At 66.5% G+C, this 15,236-nt stretch overlaps 1 protein-coding gene across 1 annotated transcript in view; it reads left to right on the forward strand.

The window, feature by feature from the left end:
* Positions 1–15,236, forward strand: part of SLC12A5 (solute carrier family 12 member 5) — a gene marked incomplete at its 5' end in the record, with an annotated part of 28,407 nt that extends 13,171 nt beyond the window's left edge. Inside the window, 26 exons of the mRNA XM_082325555.1 lie at positions 1,005–1,099; positions 1,352–1,483; positions 1,697–1,843; positions 2,465–2,519; positions 3,570–3,700; positions 3,893–4,134; positions 4,212–4,423; positions 6,717–6,884; positions 7,586–7,684; positions 7,827–7,884; positions 8,600–8,774; positions 9,639–9,757; positions 10,107–10,205; positions 10,318–10,437; positions 10,590–10,694; positions 10,768–10,936; positions 11,817–12,012; positions 12,098–12,267; positions 12,347–12,478; positions 12,675–12,782; positions 12,952–13,074; positions 13,155–13,342; positions 13,664–13,678; positions 14,271–14,404; positions 14,911–15,021; positions 15,154–15,236. Coding sequence (XP_082181681.1) covers positions 1,005–1,099; positions 1,352–1,483; positions 1,697–1,843; positions 2,465–2,519; positions 3,570–3,700; positions 3,893–4,134; positions 4,212–4,423; positions 6,717–6,884; positions 7,586–7,684; positions 7,827–7,884; positions 8,600–8,774; positions 9,639–9,757; positions 10,107–10,205; positions 10,318–10,437; positions 10,590–10,694; positions 10,768–10,936; positions 11,817–12,012; positions 12,098–12,267; positions 12,347–12,478; positions 12,675–12,782; positions 12,952–13,074; positions 13,155–13,342; positions 13,664–13,678; positions 14,271–14,404; positions 14,911–15,002 — 3,284 coding nt within the window. The 3' untranslated portion in view covers positions 15,003–15,021; positions 15,154–15,236. The remainder of the gene's footprint in view (positions 1–1,004; positions 1,100–1,351; positions 1,484–1,696; positions 1,844–2,464; positions 2,520–3,569; positions 3,701–3,892; positions 4,135–4,211; positions 4,424–6,716; positions 6,885–7,585; positions 7,685–7,826; positions 7,885–8,599; positions 8,775–9,638; positions 9,758–10,106; positions 10,206–10,317; positions 10,438–10,589; positions 10,695–10,767; positions 10,937–11,816; positions 12,013–12,097; positions 12,268–12,346; positions 12,479–12,674; positions 12,783–12,951; positions 13,075–13,154; positions 13,343–13,663; positions 13,679–14,270; positions 14,405–14,910; positions 15,022–15,153) is intronic.

Genomic DNA, 15,236 nt, shown 5'->3' on the forward strand with positions numbered 1-15,236 from the left:
GGGTGCACGGCAGGGAGCCCCTCTCCTCCCACCCAGGGCTGGGGACCAGGCTCAGCTGCCCGGGTTTCCCTGTGCCATGGGAGCCATCACCCGCCAAGCTGCTCTGCCCAGCACCATGTCCTTTGGCTCCCTGGCCCCACAGAGCCCCTGGCCCCCTCCCCTCTGGTCCTCCACTCAGGGCTGTGCCACTCCAGCGGCACCATCCTCACTGCCGCTCCATTTCCAGCCTGATTTATTTCTGCTGCTCTGCAGCTCTGCTGTTTTCCTTGCTATTAAGCCGACTCCGTGTTTCTTCTGCACGAGGTCGTTAATGCAGCGAGCAGCCACAGCCCTGTCCCAGCAGCTCTGCGGGCTCTGCACCGCTGCAGGTGGCTCCGCTGCCCTGGGCAGAGCAGCAGCGCCTGTCCTCAGTAGTGGCACCCCCAGATGCCTCCCCGCCTTGCAGCACTGCTGGCGAGGCCACGGCCCCTGCTCCTGTGGTGCATGTCAGGGAGCAGGACCAGACATCTGGCCACTCGCCCCGCTCCCAGCTAGGACTGTCACCTTCCATAGTAGCGTGCTGAGCAGCCGGCTGGATCCTGCCCCTGGAGACACAGAGCTGTGGGCAGCCCCGGCACGCTCACCCACGGGCACCCCGCGCCATGAGTTTTTGCTGCCAGCCGTCCCACAGGGAGGGTTCCCCCTGGATCCACACCGCTCACCTCACTGCGTGGATGCGCTCCAGTAGGTACGCGTGCCGGCCCGGACAGGCAGGGCAGCACGTGGCTCCTGGGGATGGGCGACTCCTGCCTATGCATGGCGTGGGAGGTGATGCTGGTGGCTGGGATGCAGGGGCTGTCATTGCCTTTCCTGGGCGTGAGTGTGGTGCCCATGGCCCTGGCAGCCCTCCCACGGGAACTGGGGTGCAGCTGTGACCCCTTGCAGCGGCAGCCCAGCGGGGTGGATGCTCTCCCGGTGCGGGCTGGGGTGGGGGCTGCCTGGCTGACCCGGCGTCATCTCTGCAGGTGATGGCAATCCCAAGGAGAGCAGCCCCTTCATCAACAGCACGGACCTGGAGAAGGGCAAAGAGTATGATGGCAAGAACATGGCCCTCTTCGAGGTAGGGTGCATGGGCAGCGGGGCAGGGAGGGTCCCTGGGGAGGGGGCCAAGCTGGGCAGCTGTCCCACAGCACCCCGGCCCATGCCCTGGGCACCAGGACACACCAGAGCCCCAGGCCAGGGTTCCCCCAGCTGCTGCAGCCGTGCCCGGTGGGGTGGGTGGTGGGGTGGCATCTGGTGAAGTCCCCGGGTCCCAGGGCTGGCCGGGGTCCCAAGGGACTGTCCTCATGGCCCAGGGCTCTGCTTTCCACAGGAGGAGATGGACACCAGCCCCATGGTCTCATCCCTGCTGAGCGGGCTGGCCAACTACACCAACCTGCCACAGGGCAGCCGGGAGCACGAAGAGGCTGAGAACAATGACGGGGGCAAGAAGAAGCCAGTGCAGGTGAGGGACACAGGAGGGACACAGCCCCTTCTCCCGGCCCCTGCCGCTGCAGTGCGGGGCCACGGGCTGCCCCAGGGACAGCCGGGTCCCTTGGCCCCTGCTGGGGGGGCGGTTTCACCCAGGGTCCCTGGCTGCATTGCAGGAGGAGTGGGACTCCTCGCTCCTCTGCCAGCCAGGCTGGTGAGTCCTGATGGCTGCCCGCTTCCTCGGCAGGCCCCGCGGATGGGCACCTTCATGGGCGTCTACCTGCCCTGCCTCCAGAACATCTTTGGGGTCATTCTCTTCCTGCGCCTCACCTGGGTGGTGGGGATCGCCGGCATCATGGAGTCCTTCTGCATGGTCTTCCTCTGCTGCTCTTGTGTGAGTGACAGAGCCGGCTGGGGGCCCCCACTGGCCTCACCTGGGGTCTGGGGGTTACTAGCCAGACTGCGAAGAGGTGCACTAGCTGTCGGCCCACCCTGCCCCTGCTCCTGCCCCTGCTCCTGTCCCACTTACAGCAAGGAGAAGCCTCCGGCTTCCCAAAGGAATCAGCAGCAGAATGGTGCTCAAATGGCGACCCAGATTGTAGCTGCCATGCAGGGGGGATGTAGCAAGGGGCCCCCTGCCCTGGCCCTGCACGCCATGCTGCAGAGAGCTGTCCCACCAGGACAGTGACCCCAGGGCAGAGGCTGGGGGGGGGCTGAACACGGGCAGCATCCTGGGCAGCCTGGGGACCCCTCATGCCTTGTGGTGCTGCCAGTCCCTTCAAGGGGCTCAGCCCCCAGGCTGCGCTGCTGGCCAGCAACTGTGCCTGCCCATCCATCCATCCATCCATCCATCCATCTCTCCCCCAGGCATCCCAGCCCCGTGGCACATCTCAGCGTGGCCCTGGGGAGCCCCATGTCCCAGCATGGCCCCAGCTCTCCCTTCCCACTCCCCTATCCCTCTGCCCCAGTGAGGAGGGATCTCTGCCGGGTGCCAACACTGCATTTCTTCCTGCAGACAATGCTGACAGCCATTTCCATGAGTGCGATTGCCACCAACGGCGTGGTGCCAGGTAGATCCGAGCCTGTGTCCGTGTGTGTACCGGGGGCAAGGGGAGCTGGCTCCCTGCCACGTCAGGCGCCTGCAGGGGCCCCTGTATCCCAGAAGGGCTGGGCCGAATGTGGCAAAGGGCTTTTCCCAGAGAGTATCCCCTGAGGCCATCCCGCTCCCTGGGCTGTGCCAGCCAAGCTCTGGGGCTGCCCCATGCCGTGCACCTGAGGGCAGACGTTGCTGCCAGCTGCTCCCCAGCCTTCTGCCACCAGCCTGCATGGGTTCCCCATGGCCCGGGGGGAGCGCAGAGCTGGAGCTGCCACCCGTCCCCAGAGCCGCGAGGTGCAGATGGCAGTGAGAGCCGCCAGCCGCGGCTCCTCCCTCCGCCAGACTGGTGAGGCCACGGGGGAGCCAGGGAGACATGCTGGCAGGAGGATGGGGAGCTGGGCGTGCCGGGCGCCGTGGGCTGGGTGGTGGGGTGGCCTCTCCCGCCAGCCTCCCCGAGCCATGCCAGATGCAAGGATGCTGCTGTGTGCGGTCTTTACCCTCAGAGAGGCACTGGTGGGGTCTGGCTGTGCGAGTGCCCCTGGGCTGCCTCCCCCAGAGCATGCCCAGCCCCGCAGAGCCCCAGGGAGCTGGAGTGGGCAAACTGCGCCGGCCCGGCTGGTCTGCCAGGCTGGGCACGGCACTGACAGCCCCAGCACAGCGGGTAATTAAAGATATTTATCATTCTGCTGCCACAGTAGGACCATCGATCCCAGCAGCCTGGCTCTAATGGCTCCTCTGGGAGGACGGAGCAGGGCATAGGCCATGTCCCTGGGGCTCCAGCGCCTGTCTGGCATCCCAGGGGACACGTGTCCCTACAGCCATCACACCTGGCTGCTGGGCTCCTGGGGAATGGCTCTGCCAGCATGGTCACTCCTGCTGCTCTGGGGCCCTGGGGCCTGCATCCTGCTCTGTGCTGGAGCAGGGTCCAGGGCTGCCCTGCTTCCATCCTGCCCTCCGGGATGCCTGGCAGGGCTGGGGGTGCCGCTGGGGTCTGGCTGGGACCCACTTTTGCTCTCTCCGGCAGCGGGTGGCTCCTACTACATGATCTCACGCTCCCTGGGACCTGAGTTTGGTGGGGCTGTGGGGCTCTGCTTTTACCTGGGCACCACCTTTGCCGGCGCCATGTACATCCTGGGCACCATCGAAATCCTGCTGGTATGTGCCTGGTCCCTCCCCCCACGCAGTGCCAAGGTCCTGGCAGGGGAGCTCTGCCCTCGCCTGCCTGTGCTGCCCACTCCTTGTGGCCCATCAGGGAGCTGAGGCTTTGCAGTGGGGCTGAGGGACCCTTCCCCAGGGTCCCCTCCACGGGGCCATTAGCCGGGCGGTGATGCCATGACTCTCTCCCAGGCCTACATCTTCCCAGCCATGGCCATCTTCAAGGCAGAGGATGCCAGTGGGGAGGCAGCCGCGATGCTCAACAACATGCGCGTTTATGGCACCTGCGTGCTGACCTGCATGGCCACCGTGGTGTTCGTGGGGGTCAAGTACGTCAACAAGTTTGCCCTGGTCTTCCTGGGCTGTGTCATCCTCTCCATCCTCGCTATCTACGCTGGTGTCATCAAGTCAGCCTTCGACCCACCAAGCTTCCCGTGAGTACGGCATTCCGCAGGGCTGCGGCGGGGCCAGGGTGCGCAGGCACATGGCTGAGTGCCTGCCTCCCCCCTAGGATCTGCCTCCTGGGCAACAGGACCCTCTCACGCCACGGCTTCGACCTCTGCACCAAGATGGTGGTCGAGGGGAACGAGACGGTGGGCTCCAAGCTCTGGGAGCTCTTCTGCACCTCCCGCTTCCTCAATGCCACCTGTGATGAGTACTTCACCATGAACAATGTGACTGAAATTGAGGGCATCCCTGGTGCTGCCAGTGGCCTCATCCAAGGTGGGCACAGCATGAGAACGGAAGCATGGGGACGAAGGCATGGGGACGGACGTGTGGGGATGTGGCCGTGGGGACGGAGGTGCAGGACAAGCCCCAGGGGAGGTGTGGTGGGGCAGTGGCCATGCCTCCTGGGCAGCTCTGCTGGAGGGACCGGTGCCGCAGGGGGCCATTGTGTGCATGGGCGGCCAGCCCCTCGGGCATTCCAGGCAGGCATTGTGGGGACGGTCGGGCAGTGCTGGGTCCAGGTGAGGGGCATGTGGGTGACCCCTGCCGTGGGCTGCTCTGCACCTCAGGCGCAGCGAGCTGCGCTCACGCCGCACTGGGCAGCGGGACAGACTCCTGCACCGCGCAACCGAGCTGGGTGCTGCAGTTGCCTGCACGCAGCAGAGCAGCAGGACAGCTCTGAAGGATGCCCAAAAGCTGGGGAGGAATAAATCCTCCCTCTGCTTCCTCTTGGCCTTTGGAAAGGCTGGTATTGATCTGAGGTTTGCAAGGAGCGATCGCCCCTCGGGGACACTTTGCTGCTGCGGTTGCAGCCACGCCGGGAGACTAACCAGGGCATTAAAACTCGTGAATTTGCTGGGAGGAGTCACTTCTGACCTGTTTTCCCAGAGCTGCTGGTACATTTGCCAGGTGCTCGCACTCCGCAGTGGGCAGCGGAGGCTGATGCTCAGTGCCATGCTCAGAGGGCGTTTGCAGACCCCTGCTCCACAGGGCTGTGCTGGCAGGACCTGCTCTGGGCACTCCCACACCAGGGCAGGTGTCGAGGCTCAGAAGCGCAGCACCCCATCGGGCTTCCCTGCCTGTGGAGCCGCAAGCAGGATCAGCCCTTCCCTGGTACGGCAGCCGGGCCGGGCGCTCCTGCGGTGCCAGGCTGGGTGTCGGGGTGGTGGCTGTGCTGGCTGCGCAGCATGCCGGGTGCATGCGGAGACCTCATGGCGGCTCTGTCTCTGGCAGGTCCCACGGAGCAGGGCAGGGGCTGGGGCACCCAGGCATGGCTGGCACTTGCCACGAGGCAGTCCTGGCTGCATCTCTGCTGAGTGCCAAGGCTGAGACTGCTCCAGGGCAGCGGCAGGGCCGCTCCAGCCCATCTCTGCTGTGGCAGCTGCGTGGACCCAGGTGCTGGAGCTTGGACTTTGCTAAGCGTGTGGCACTTGGGGCTACAGCTGCCAGGCTGCATCATGGCGATGCAGTGGAGCGTGTTTGCTGGGTGTTCGGGAGGCTCCCAATGGCATCCCATGCTGCGGTCTCGTGGGGCAGATGAGGAGTCCCTGGCTGCTGGGTACAGCCTGCTCCTGCTGGCAACGGTCCTGCTGGGGAGGGGACCCGGACCCCCCCACCCGGCCAGTGTTTGTCAGGGCAGCAGACAGCAAATGCTTCTGCATTTGGGGGTGCGCGGGGCAGAGACAGGACCTGGCTCTGGGGCAGCTGGTGGTGAGGGTGACCGGGCAGGCAGTGTCTTGAGACAGGGTGTCACCGCGTGGTCCCAGCAGAGGTGGCTGGGGCTGGCTGTGCCCCTGGTGCTGGGTCTCCCTGCAGAGAGAAATGTGCCTTTCTGGGAGGATAAGCCAGGCAGGGGTGTGTCGGTGGGGGCTGCCAGCCCCGTCTGTCACCTGAGAGCGGCCAGGGGAGGTCACACGGCTGGGGAGGGGTGCTCAGCTGGGTGCTGAGGGCTGGTCCCTGTGGGGCCCCTTTGGACTCGCTCAGCAGCCCCTTTGCAATGCCATGCCAAGGGCTATTGGCCTCTCCCCGCTGTGCCCGGGCGCTGGCTGCTCTCTGCTGCTCCAGTTTCTCACCGTGATCTGCGGCCAAGGCAGCACGCGGAAGGACACTAAGCCTGTTACATCAGCCCACTTGTAATCCCATCAAAAACATGATCAAGTTACTTTGACACGATCCACTTTCCTTAAACCTGTGTTGATCAGCATTAATTATATTACCCTCTTAATTATTTGCTGCTGCAATCCCATGCCAGCCGCTCCAGTATCTTGCAGGGATGATGTCAGCGGCAGGACGGACCTGCTCTGGTCGCCCACCTGCGCTGCCAGGCCTGTCCCCAGGCTGGGTGTTTCTGCACACCCGTGACGGGCTGGGGATGCCCCATCCTTCACCCGCCAGATGCCAGCGGCCCGGCTGCCCGTCGCGCCGGCTAGCTTCGCGAGGCCGGGGCCGGGGGAGGCAGCACTGGAGGCCCCCGTGCTCCGTCCCGTTGGGCCGCGGGGCGGGAGGGTGCTGCGGTGGCTCCGTGGCACCTCCTCATGCCGCCGCGCTGCCCGGCCTCCTGCCTCCGCAGAGAACCTCTGGAGCTCGTACCTGACCAAGGGCGTGATCGTGGAGAAGCGCGGGCTGCCCTCCGTGAGCGCCCCCGACACGCCGGTGGACATGGACCAGCCCTACGTCTTCAGCGACATGACCTCGTACTTCACCCTGCTCGTCGGCATCTACTTCCCCTCCGTCACAGGTGGGAGCCGCCCCCGCCGCGATGGCGTGCGGGACACCGGCAGGCGCACGTGCCACCGGCAGGCGCACGTGCCACCGGCGTGCTCCCGCGCAGCCCCACGTGCGCGGGCCCCCGTGCGGGGGCGGGGGCGGGGCCGCCCGCGCTCCGGATCCGGCGGCGCCGCCCGGTGCCGCCCCGCAGCTCCGGTATTTACAGCTCCGGGGGCGGAGGAGCCCCCTTCCCCCCCAGTCCCGCTGCGGAGCTGCCGCGTCCCGGCCGCCGCGTCCCGCCCGCAGCTCTGCCGGCGCCGGTGCGACCCGCGGGGCTGTCCCGGCCGCCGCAGCACAGGCCGTCCCTCGGGCCGTGCCCAGCCTGCCCTCCCGAGGCAGCGCCGGGGCCGGGCTCTGTCCCTGCCGCCGCTGCAGTCACCGTCCCCGCTTCAGCGCGTTAAGGGCTCAGGAGCCCGGCGCTTAGGAGCGTTTTGAGCCGAACCCGTGAGCGGCCTCAGCCCGCGGCGCGGGGGGGGGGGGGACGCGGGGAGCGGGCCGGGGGCCGGGGAGACGCGGGGAGCGGGCCGGGGGCCGGGGAGACGCGGGGAGCGGGCTGGGGGCCGGGGAGACGCGGGGAGCGGGCCGGGGGCCGGGGGCCCGCTCCCCGCCCTGACACGGCGCCGAGCCGGGGCTTCGCGGTGCCCGCCGTGGCACCGTCCCCTCTCTCCCCAGGCATCATGGCTGGCTCCAACCGCTCCGGAGACCTGCGGGACGCCCAGAAGTCCATCCCCACGGGCACCATCCTGGCCATCGCCACCACCTCTGCGGTCTGTATCCTTCGGGGCTCGCCTGAGCCTGGGCCGGGGGGCTGCGGGCAGGTGGGCGTGCTGCGCGGGGCCGCCCCGCCGGGCCGGGCTGGGCGGGGGGCGGGCGGGACTCCGCGTCCTCCCGGCTCTCCTTGACCGCCCGGCAGATATCAGCTCTGTCGTCCTCTTCGGGGCGTGCATCGAGGGGGTCGTCCTGCGCGACAAGTGAGTGCCCCTGGGCCGTGTGGGGTGGGTTGGGGGGAGCCCGGCAGCCCCCCAAGAGCAGCCTCCAGGAACAGGCTGGGGACACACACACACTGCAGCTGGGACACACTGGGTGGACAGACTGAGGGTCTGCGGCGGTCCTGGGGTGAGAGCGCCGAGGTGGGGGGGCTCTCGGGGGGGCTGAGCTTCTAACAGGCATTGGGGGCTTGTGTGTGCCCTGAATACCCCCCATCCCCATATTTTGCTACACATCCGCAGTCCTTCCTCCCGCTCCAGGGATGCAGGCAGCGTGCTTGTTTGTCAACAGGCAGAGCTGCCTGTGCTGCCTGTGTATCTGGGGCAGCCCAGCTCGCTGCACGCAGCAGGTGACACTTCTGGGTCGCCAGCGCCAACACAAACAGTATCCAACCGCACGCAGCCTTAATTGGCCTCTTCCCGGCACAGCGGATGGGGAGCCCCCATCCCACACCTCCCCCTTGTCCCCCCCCAGGGCCACAGGTGGGGGATGGGGATGGACCCTGGCTACCTGAGTCCCCACTCCCTTGCTTGCCCCCCGCGGGGGGTGGGGACCATCCGCAGCCAGGCAGGGCTCGTCTCCGGTCCCGTGCCCCTCGGTGGCCCACCTGCCCAGGGGGCTGGCTTGTGCCACTGCAGCACTGCTGCTCTCGGGGCTTGGCCACAGGATGGAGCTGTGGGTGATGCCGGTGCCCCGCAGGTTTGGTGAAGCTGTCAACGGGAACCTGGTGGTTGGCACCCTGGCGTGGCCATCCCCGTGGGTCATTGTCATCGGCTCCTTCTTCTCCACGTGTGGGGCCGGGCTGCAGAGCCTCACCGGAGCCCCGCGCCTCCTGCAAGCCATCTCCAGGGATGGGATCGTGCCCTTCCTCAGGGTAGGCATCCCCTGAGCCCAGCGCTGCCGGCCCCAAGCACCCACAACTTCCATCAGCGTGGGAGACCAGCGGGCACCCGTGCTGCCCATGCTGCCTCCTCCTGGCGCTGCCACCTGCCGCAGCAGCCCAGCGGCCCTGCCCTCGTCCTGCTGGCACTGGTGTGGTGGAGGGCGGCTGTAGTGGCTCTAGCCGTGGTGTCGGTGGGAAGAGAGTGCTGGGAAAGGTCAGGATCCCCTCCCCCTGCTGCCGTGCTGCTTCATATTTTATCTGGTCTCTGAAGACACGTTCTCACAACCTCATCTCTCCAAATCCAACCCGACAGCTCCCCCCAGGGAAGAGTGGGCTAATTTTATCCTCCCTCCTTCACCCTGCCAGCCCCAGCTCTCGCTCACTCGCGCTGCCCACACCCTCTAATGCGTCCAGACACACGCCCTGGCCCTGCCTTAGCGCCCAGGCCCCCGGTGTCCCTGCAGCTGCAGAAGCAGCTGCTCTCCACCGGCTGCATGTCTGTCCTGGGCATGGGGTGCCTGATTCCGTGCTGGCTGTGGCCAGGCTGAGCTGGGGCTCATCCCTGGGTGGGGTCCCAGGGGGACAGGGGCTGCTCTGGGTGCAGGGAGGGCTGCGGGGTCTGCTGGGAACGGGGCTCTACTGGCAATGGGAGCCAGTCCTGCTGGCCCTAGGACTGCTCCCCTGGTGGGACCTGGCTCGGGACGTGTGCCGGCTTGCAGCAGTGCTTGCGTGGCCCTGGTGCACTGCTTGGGCACGTGGGAGGGTCCAGCCCCACTGGGCTGTGCCAAGGACCCTCGCTCAGGGCTGTGCCGTGCCAGCATTGCAGAGCCCTGATGTGACCCTCTCCGCTCCCAGGTCTTCGGCCACGGCAAAGCCAACGGGGAGCCGACGTGGGCCCTGCTGCTCACGGCCTGCATCTGCGAGATCGGGATCCTGATCGCCTCCCTGGACGAGGTGGCTCCCATCCTCTCCATGTAGGCAGCATGCTCTGTCCACCCGCACCTTCGCGAGTGGCGGACGGGCCCGTGCCCCCTCACCCTGGCCAGGCGCATGGCGCATGTGGGTCTCTGCTCCTTGGGGGGGGGGGGGGGGGGAGGAAGGATACCCCTGCCCCTGCCTGGGAAGAGGGGAGCCCCACAGGGAGCCCATGGACCCTCCTCAGCCCCTGTTGTGGCCTGGTTGCTCCATGGCCCCGGCTCCCTTGTCTGTTGGCGGAGCCCGCTCCAGCGCTGGCCACCCTGGGGCTGGGAGATGTGGCGGGGCCCAGCTGCAGCCCTGGTCTGGCCCATTGTGCCTGGCTCAGCCTCACACTCTCTCCTGCAGGTTTTTCCTCATGTGCTACATGTTCGTCAACCTGGCGTGTGCGGTGCAGACGCTGCTGCGGACACCCAACTGGCGGCCCCGCTTTCGCTATTACCACTGGTGAGCCGAGATGGGATGGAACAGGACAGGGTGTCCTGGCACCCCGGGCTGGGGACCCTGGCACTGCTGCAGGGGCTGGGGTGCGCTGACGACGGCACGGTGCCCTCCACAGGACCCTGTCCTTCCTGGGCATGAGCCTCTGCCTGGCACTGATGTTCATCTGCTCCTGGTACTATGCGCTGGTCGCTATGCTGATTGCCGGCCTCATCTACAAATACATCGAGTACCGCGGGTAAGGGCAGCTGCGGCCAGCACCGACAGCCGCCCCTTGCTATGGGCTGCTAAGCTCCCCTGGGCTGTTCCTCCCGGGCTGCTCTGGGGTGCCAGTGCGGTGCTCCATGGCCGGAGCCGTGGGCATCCCTTATGTGCCGCTGGTTCCCACAGGGCGGAGAAGGAGTGGGGTGATGGGATCCGGGGGCTGTCCCTGAGTGCTGCCCGCTATGCCCTGCTGCGGCTGGAGGAGGGTCCCCCACACACCAAGAACTGGAGGTGAGGCCAGGCCCGGGGCCGGGGGGGTGGGGGGGACAGGGCATGGGTGCTGACTGCAGGATCATCCTTCCAGGCCGCAGCTGCTGGTCCTGGTCCGTGGGGATCAGGAGCAGAACGTGGTGCACCCGCAGCTCCTGTCCTTCACGTCACAGCTCAAGGCTGGCAAGGGCCTCACCATTGTGGCCTCCGTGCTGGAAGGGACCTTCCTGGACAACCACCCACAGGCGCAGAGAGCAGAGGAGGTAAGAGCTTCCTGCGCTGGGGCTGCTGCCCATGCCGGGCCAAGTTCCACCAGCAGTGAGTGCCCGCGGCCATCCCTGGGAGCCCAGTGGCGTTTCTGCCCTGTGGCCATGGCTGGCAGCCCTAGCTGGCCAGGAGAGCACCAGGGTGACACTGGGCAGAGCTCGGAGACTCCATGCTTTACTGGTGATCAGGGCACCACGGGGACCTCCGGACCCCTGCCCCGCTCCCCAGATGCCCGAGACACCGGCACCAGCTGGGCACTGGTCCCAGTCTTGGCCAGCTGCTGCAGGGCTTGGCACGGCACGGCGCCCGGCCAGGGGCTGCTGTGCTGCTGGGCTGAGCAGCCCCTCTGCTGCCCCACGGCGGCTGCAGCACCGACCCTTCCCACAGCCCCCACAGCCCTGGTGCCAGGCAGGGTGGGAGATGGGAGCCTTTCCCTGCCAGAGCAAGAGCCCTCCCCATTCCCTGCACCTCTGCACCAGCCGGGCGGCACGTTAATGAGATTAAGCCCTTGGAAGCAAACAGTTTCTCTCCCATGCAGGCATGTTATAATTTCTGTGAGTAAATAACTCTAATTGCTGCTCCACCACCCATCAGAGCCCTGGCACGGGGACACCCTCCACTTGGCATGGCGCAGAGCTGTGCGCCAGCTCTGCTCACCGCTGGGCCTCGCCCCTCCCAGCCCAGAGCCGCCAGCCTGCTGTGGGGCACAGAGACCTGGGCACCCTGCGGGGATCTGCACCCCACACTCTGTACCCCTCATCCCACACCCAGTACCCCACAACCTGCCCCTCGTCTGGCCAGGGCACTGCTGCCGGGGCTGGTGGCTGCCGTGCCTGTGGCAGGTACCTGTCCCTGACCCCCCTCTCCTGCCACCAGTCCATCCGCCGCCTGATGGAAGCGGAGAAGGTGAAGGGCTTTTGCCAGGTGGTGATCTCCTCCAACCTGCGGGATGGCATGTCCCACCTCATCCAGTCCAGCGGGCTGGGGGGGCTGCAGCACAACACGGTGCTGGTGGGCTGGCCCCGCAGCTGGCGCCAGAAGGAGGACCACCAGACCTGGAGGAACTTCATCGGTAGGCACTGTGGAGGGCAGGTGCTGCCGGGCTGGAGGGGGGGGGCTGCGAGCTGCCCTGGCTGACGTGGCCCTTCCCCTCCCAGAGCTGGTGCGAGAGACCACGGCTGGGCACCTGGCCTTGCTGGTGGCCAAGAATGTCGCCATGTTCCCGGGCAACCAGGAGCGATTCTCGGAGGGCCACATCGACGTCTGGTGGATCGTCCACGATGGGGGAATGCTTATGCTGCTGCCCTTCCTCCTGCGGCACCACAAGGTATCTTGAAACCTGCGGCATGGGGCAGGGGGCTGGGACCATCCCCGCTGAGCCGTGCCCATACCTCTGTCCCTTGCAGGTCTGGCGCAAGTGCAAGATGCGTATCTTCACAGTGGCACAGATGGACGACAACAGCATCCAGATGAAGAAGGACCTGACCACATTCCTGTACCACCTGCGCATCACTGCAGAGGTGGAGGTGGTGGAGATGGTGAGTGCTGGGACAGGGGTGCGTGCCGCAGTCTGGGATGCTGCACGTGGGAGAACCAGCCAGACCCTGCCATGGGGGGATGCACAGCACCATGGGGACACATAGGTCCACAGGGACACACAGGGCCGGGCTGGGAGCAGTAGGTGCAGCTCACCCTACCCCACTGTTTCTCCTGTCCCCACCCCAACCCCCCCAGCATGAGAGCGACATCTCTGCCTACACCTACGAGAAGACTCTAGTGATGGAGCAGCGCTCCCAGATCCTCAAGCAGATGCACCTCACCAAGAATGAGCGGGAGCGGGAGGTGAGGATGCAGGACCGCCTGGGTGGCATCTGGCCCCTGTGGTGGCTGTGCCGCTGGCTGAGCTGCCCTGTGGCTCCACACACAGCTGGGGAGCTGGGGCTGCTGGCTGGGGTCTGCCCGGCCAAGCCCTTTTCTGCCCTGCTCCCCTGGCTGACCCTGTCCTGCACAGATCCAGAGCATCACGGATGAGTCCCGTGGCTCCATCCGGCGCAAGAACCCAGCCAACACGCGCCTGCGCCTGAGCGTTCCCGAGGAGCAGGTGGGCGATGGCGAGGAGAAGCCAGAGGAGGAGGTGAGGCACTGTGCCAGGACGGGGCCCAGACAGGCAGCTGGCCCTGGCTCCTGCCCACTGTCCCCCTTTCCTCTCTGCAGGTCCAGCTCATCCATGACAAAAACGCCACCACCTTCTCCAGCAGCTCCCAGTCCCCCGGCGACGAGGTGGAGACGGCCCCTGAGAAGGTGCATCTCACCTGGACCAAGGAGAAGTCTGTTGCCGAGAAGAACAAGAGCAAGAGCCCCGTCAGCCCTGAGGGCATCAAGGACTTCTTCAACATGAAGCCGTATGGCTCCGCATGCTGCCATCTCATCCCACCCACATCCCTTGGCCCTAGCCATCCCTGCCCACCCTGGCCAGGCGGATGCAGGCAGGGCCCCAGCAGCACCAGCTCGGTCCTTGCTCGGGGGGGGTCCAGCAGCCTGGGTGCCCTGAGCCCCTGCGGAGGGGCTGGGTGGGATGTGGGGTAGGGTCCCCACACAGAGCTGCGCTAATGAGGGATGGAGCGCCTGGGCAGTGTACGCTGTGGGGACTTGGGGTGCACAGCTGGTGCTCATCTCTTCTCTCTCTTTCTCTCTTTGCCCCCGGCCCATGGTGCTCCTGGCAGGGAGTGGGAGAACCTGTAAGTCTGGGTTTGGCTGGGTGCTGGGTCCCAGGGCGGGGGGAGCTGGGCTGCCGCTTGTGGGCCAACATGCTCGGAGCCATCACGGTTGCCCCTGAGCATGAGGGCGGCTCAGTGTGCGGTGACAGCTGCTACCGGCATGGCGCTAGACAGTTCACCCGGGCAGTGTGCGGGGGCCGTGGCTGCCAGCCCCTGCGCAGACTCTGCGCGCTGTGCAGTGCCCGTGCCGCATGCTCCTTGTCTGTCCCGTTACGCTGCTGGCAGCTTCCTGCAAGCCTGGGCTCGGGCTCCCACAGTGACACTCACAGGGTCTGCTCCTGCTCGCTCGCACGCGGCTCAGCCCCCAGCAGCCATGGCATGCTGCTCCCCATGGGCACCATGCATGGCCCTGCACCTTATGGCCACTGGTGCGAGCTCAGAGTCACCAGCGGCTGTGCTGGGCAAAGCTTGCTGCTCCCTGAACTCATGCCACGGCCCAGCCCTGGGCCCCTCTGGGGCAGGAGGCCAGCCTGCCCCATGGCCCCTTGGGGCTGGTGTGGGGCTGGAGGCTGGCTATGTCCATCCCTGTGCCCACATGTGCTGTCACCCCCAGGAACCAGTCCAATGTGCGGAGGATGCACACAGCTGTGAAGCTCAACGAGGTGATCGTGAAGAAGTCCCAGGACGCCAAGTTGGTCCTGCTGAACATGCCGGGGCCTCCTCGCAACCGGAAAGGGGATGAGAACTGTATCCTTTCTGCAGGGCTGCTGCCAAGGCCCCTCTCCACAGGGGGGGCTGGGGGGCCGCGACTCCCCCAAGGCTGGTGGATCTTGCAAGGCCAATGTTGGGGTCAGGTCCAGTGCCTGAGCCTGGACACCCTACGCCTCCTGCCCCTGGCTGGGTCCAACAGCCGTCGTTGGCACCAGCCTGCCTGTCCGGCAGAGGTGACGCACGTGGGATGGGTGGTGGGGCCACGTGATGTTGCACCCGCACGTGTGAGCACGACGGCACATCGCAGGGGTGCGGGCAGAGATCTGCGGGGGCAGGCTCAGCCACGGTCCCTCTCATGTGGCACCAGTGTGGGTGGGCTCCCCTGGCCCCTCGGCTCAGGCCTGACTCCCCACCAGCTCCTGGCTCTGGTGCGGGGGTGTCATGCTGCAGGCTTGGCTCCCCGGCTGCGGGGCCAGGCAGGGATGGCACGGTGCCATCCCTGTGCTCTATCATGGTGTTAGTCTTCCTTGACGGTTGTGCAGACATGGAGTTCCTGGAGGTGCTGACAGAGCACCTGGACCGAGTGCTCCTGGTGCGCGGTGGGGGCCGGGAGGTCATCACCATCTACTCCTGAAACACGGCGCGCAAGAGAGGTTTGTCTGCACGCTGAGAGCCCCGCCACCCCTTTGCAACGTGCTCCTGGAGGGGAGGAGGGAAGGCCTGATGGTGTGCAGAAACTTCACCTGGCTTTGGCCGTGCCCCTGATCTCTCCATTCGAACTGCAGCACCAGATCTTCCGGGAGCATCCAGCATCAGAGCAGCTGTTCCTCATTGCAACATCACAGCACTGCTGTCCTTGTTTATATAT

The sequence above is a fragment of the Platalea leucorodia genome (assembly GCF_965183815.1).
Source record: "Platalea leucorodia genome assembly, chromosome: 13".
Classification (NCBI taxonomy): domain Eukaryota; kingdom Metazoa; phylum Chordata; class Aves; order Pelecaniformes; family Threskiornithidae; genus Platalea; species Platalea leucorodia.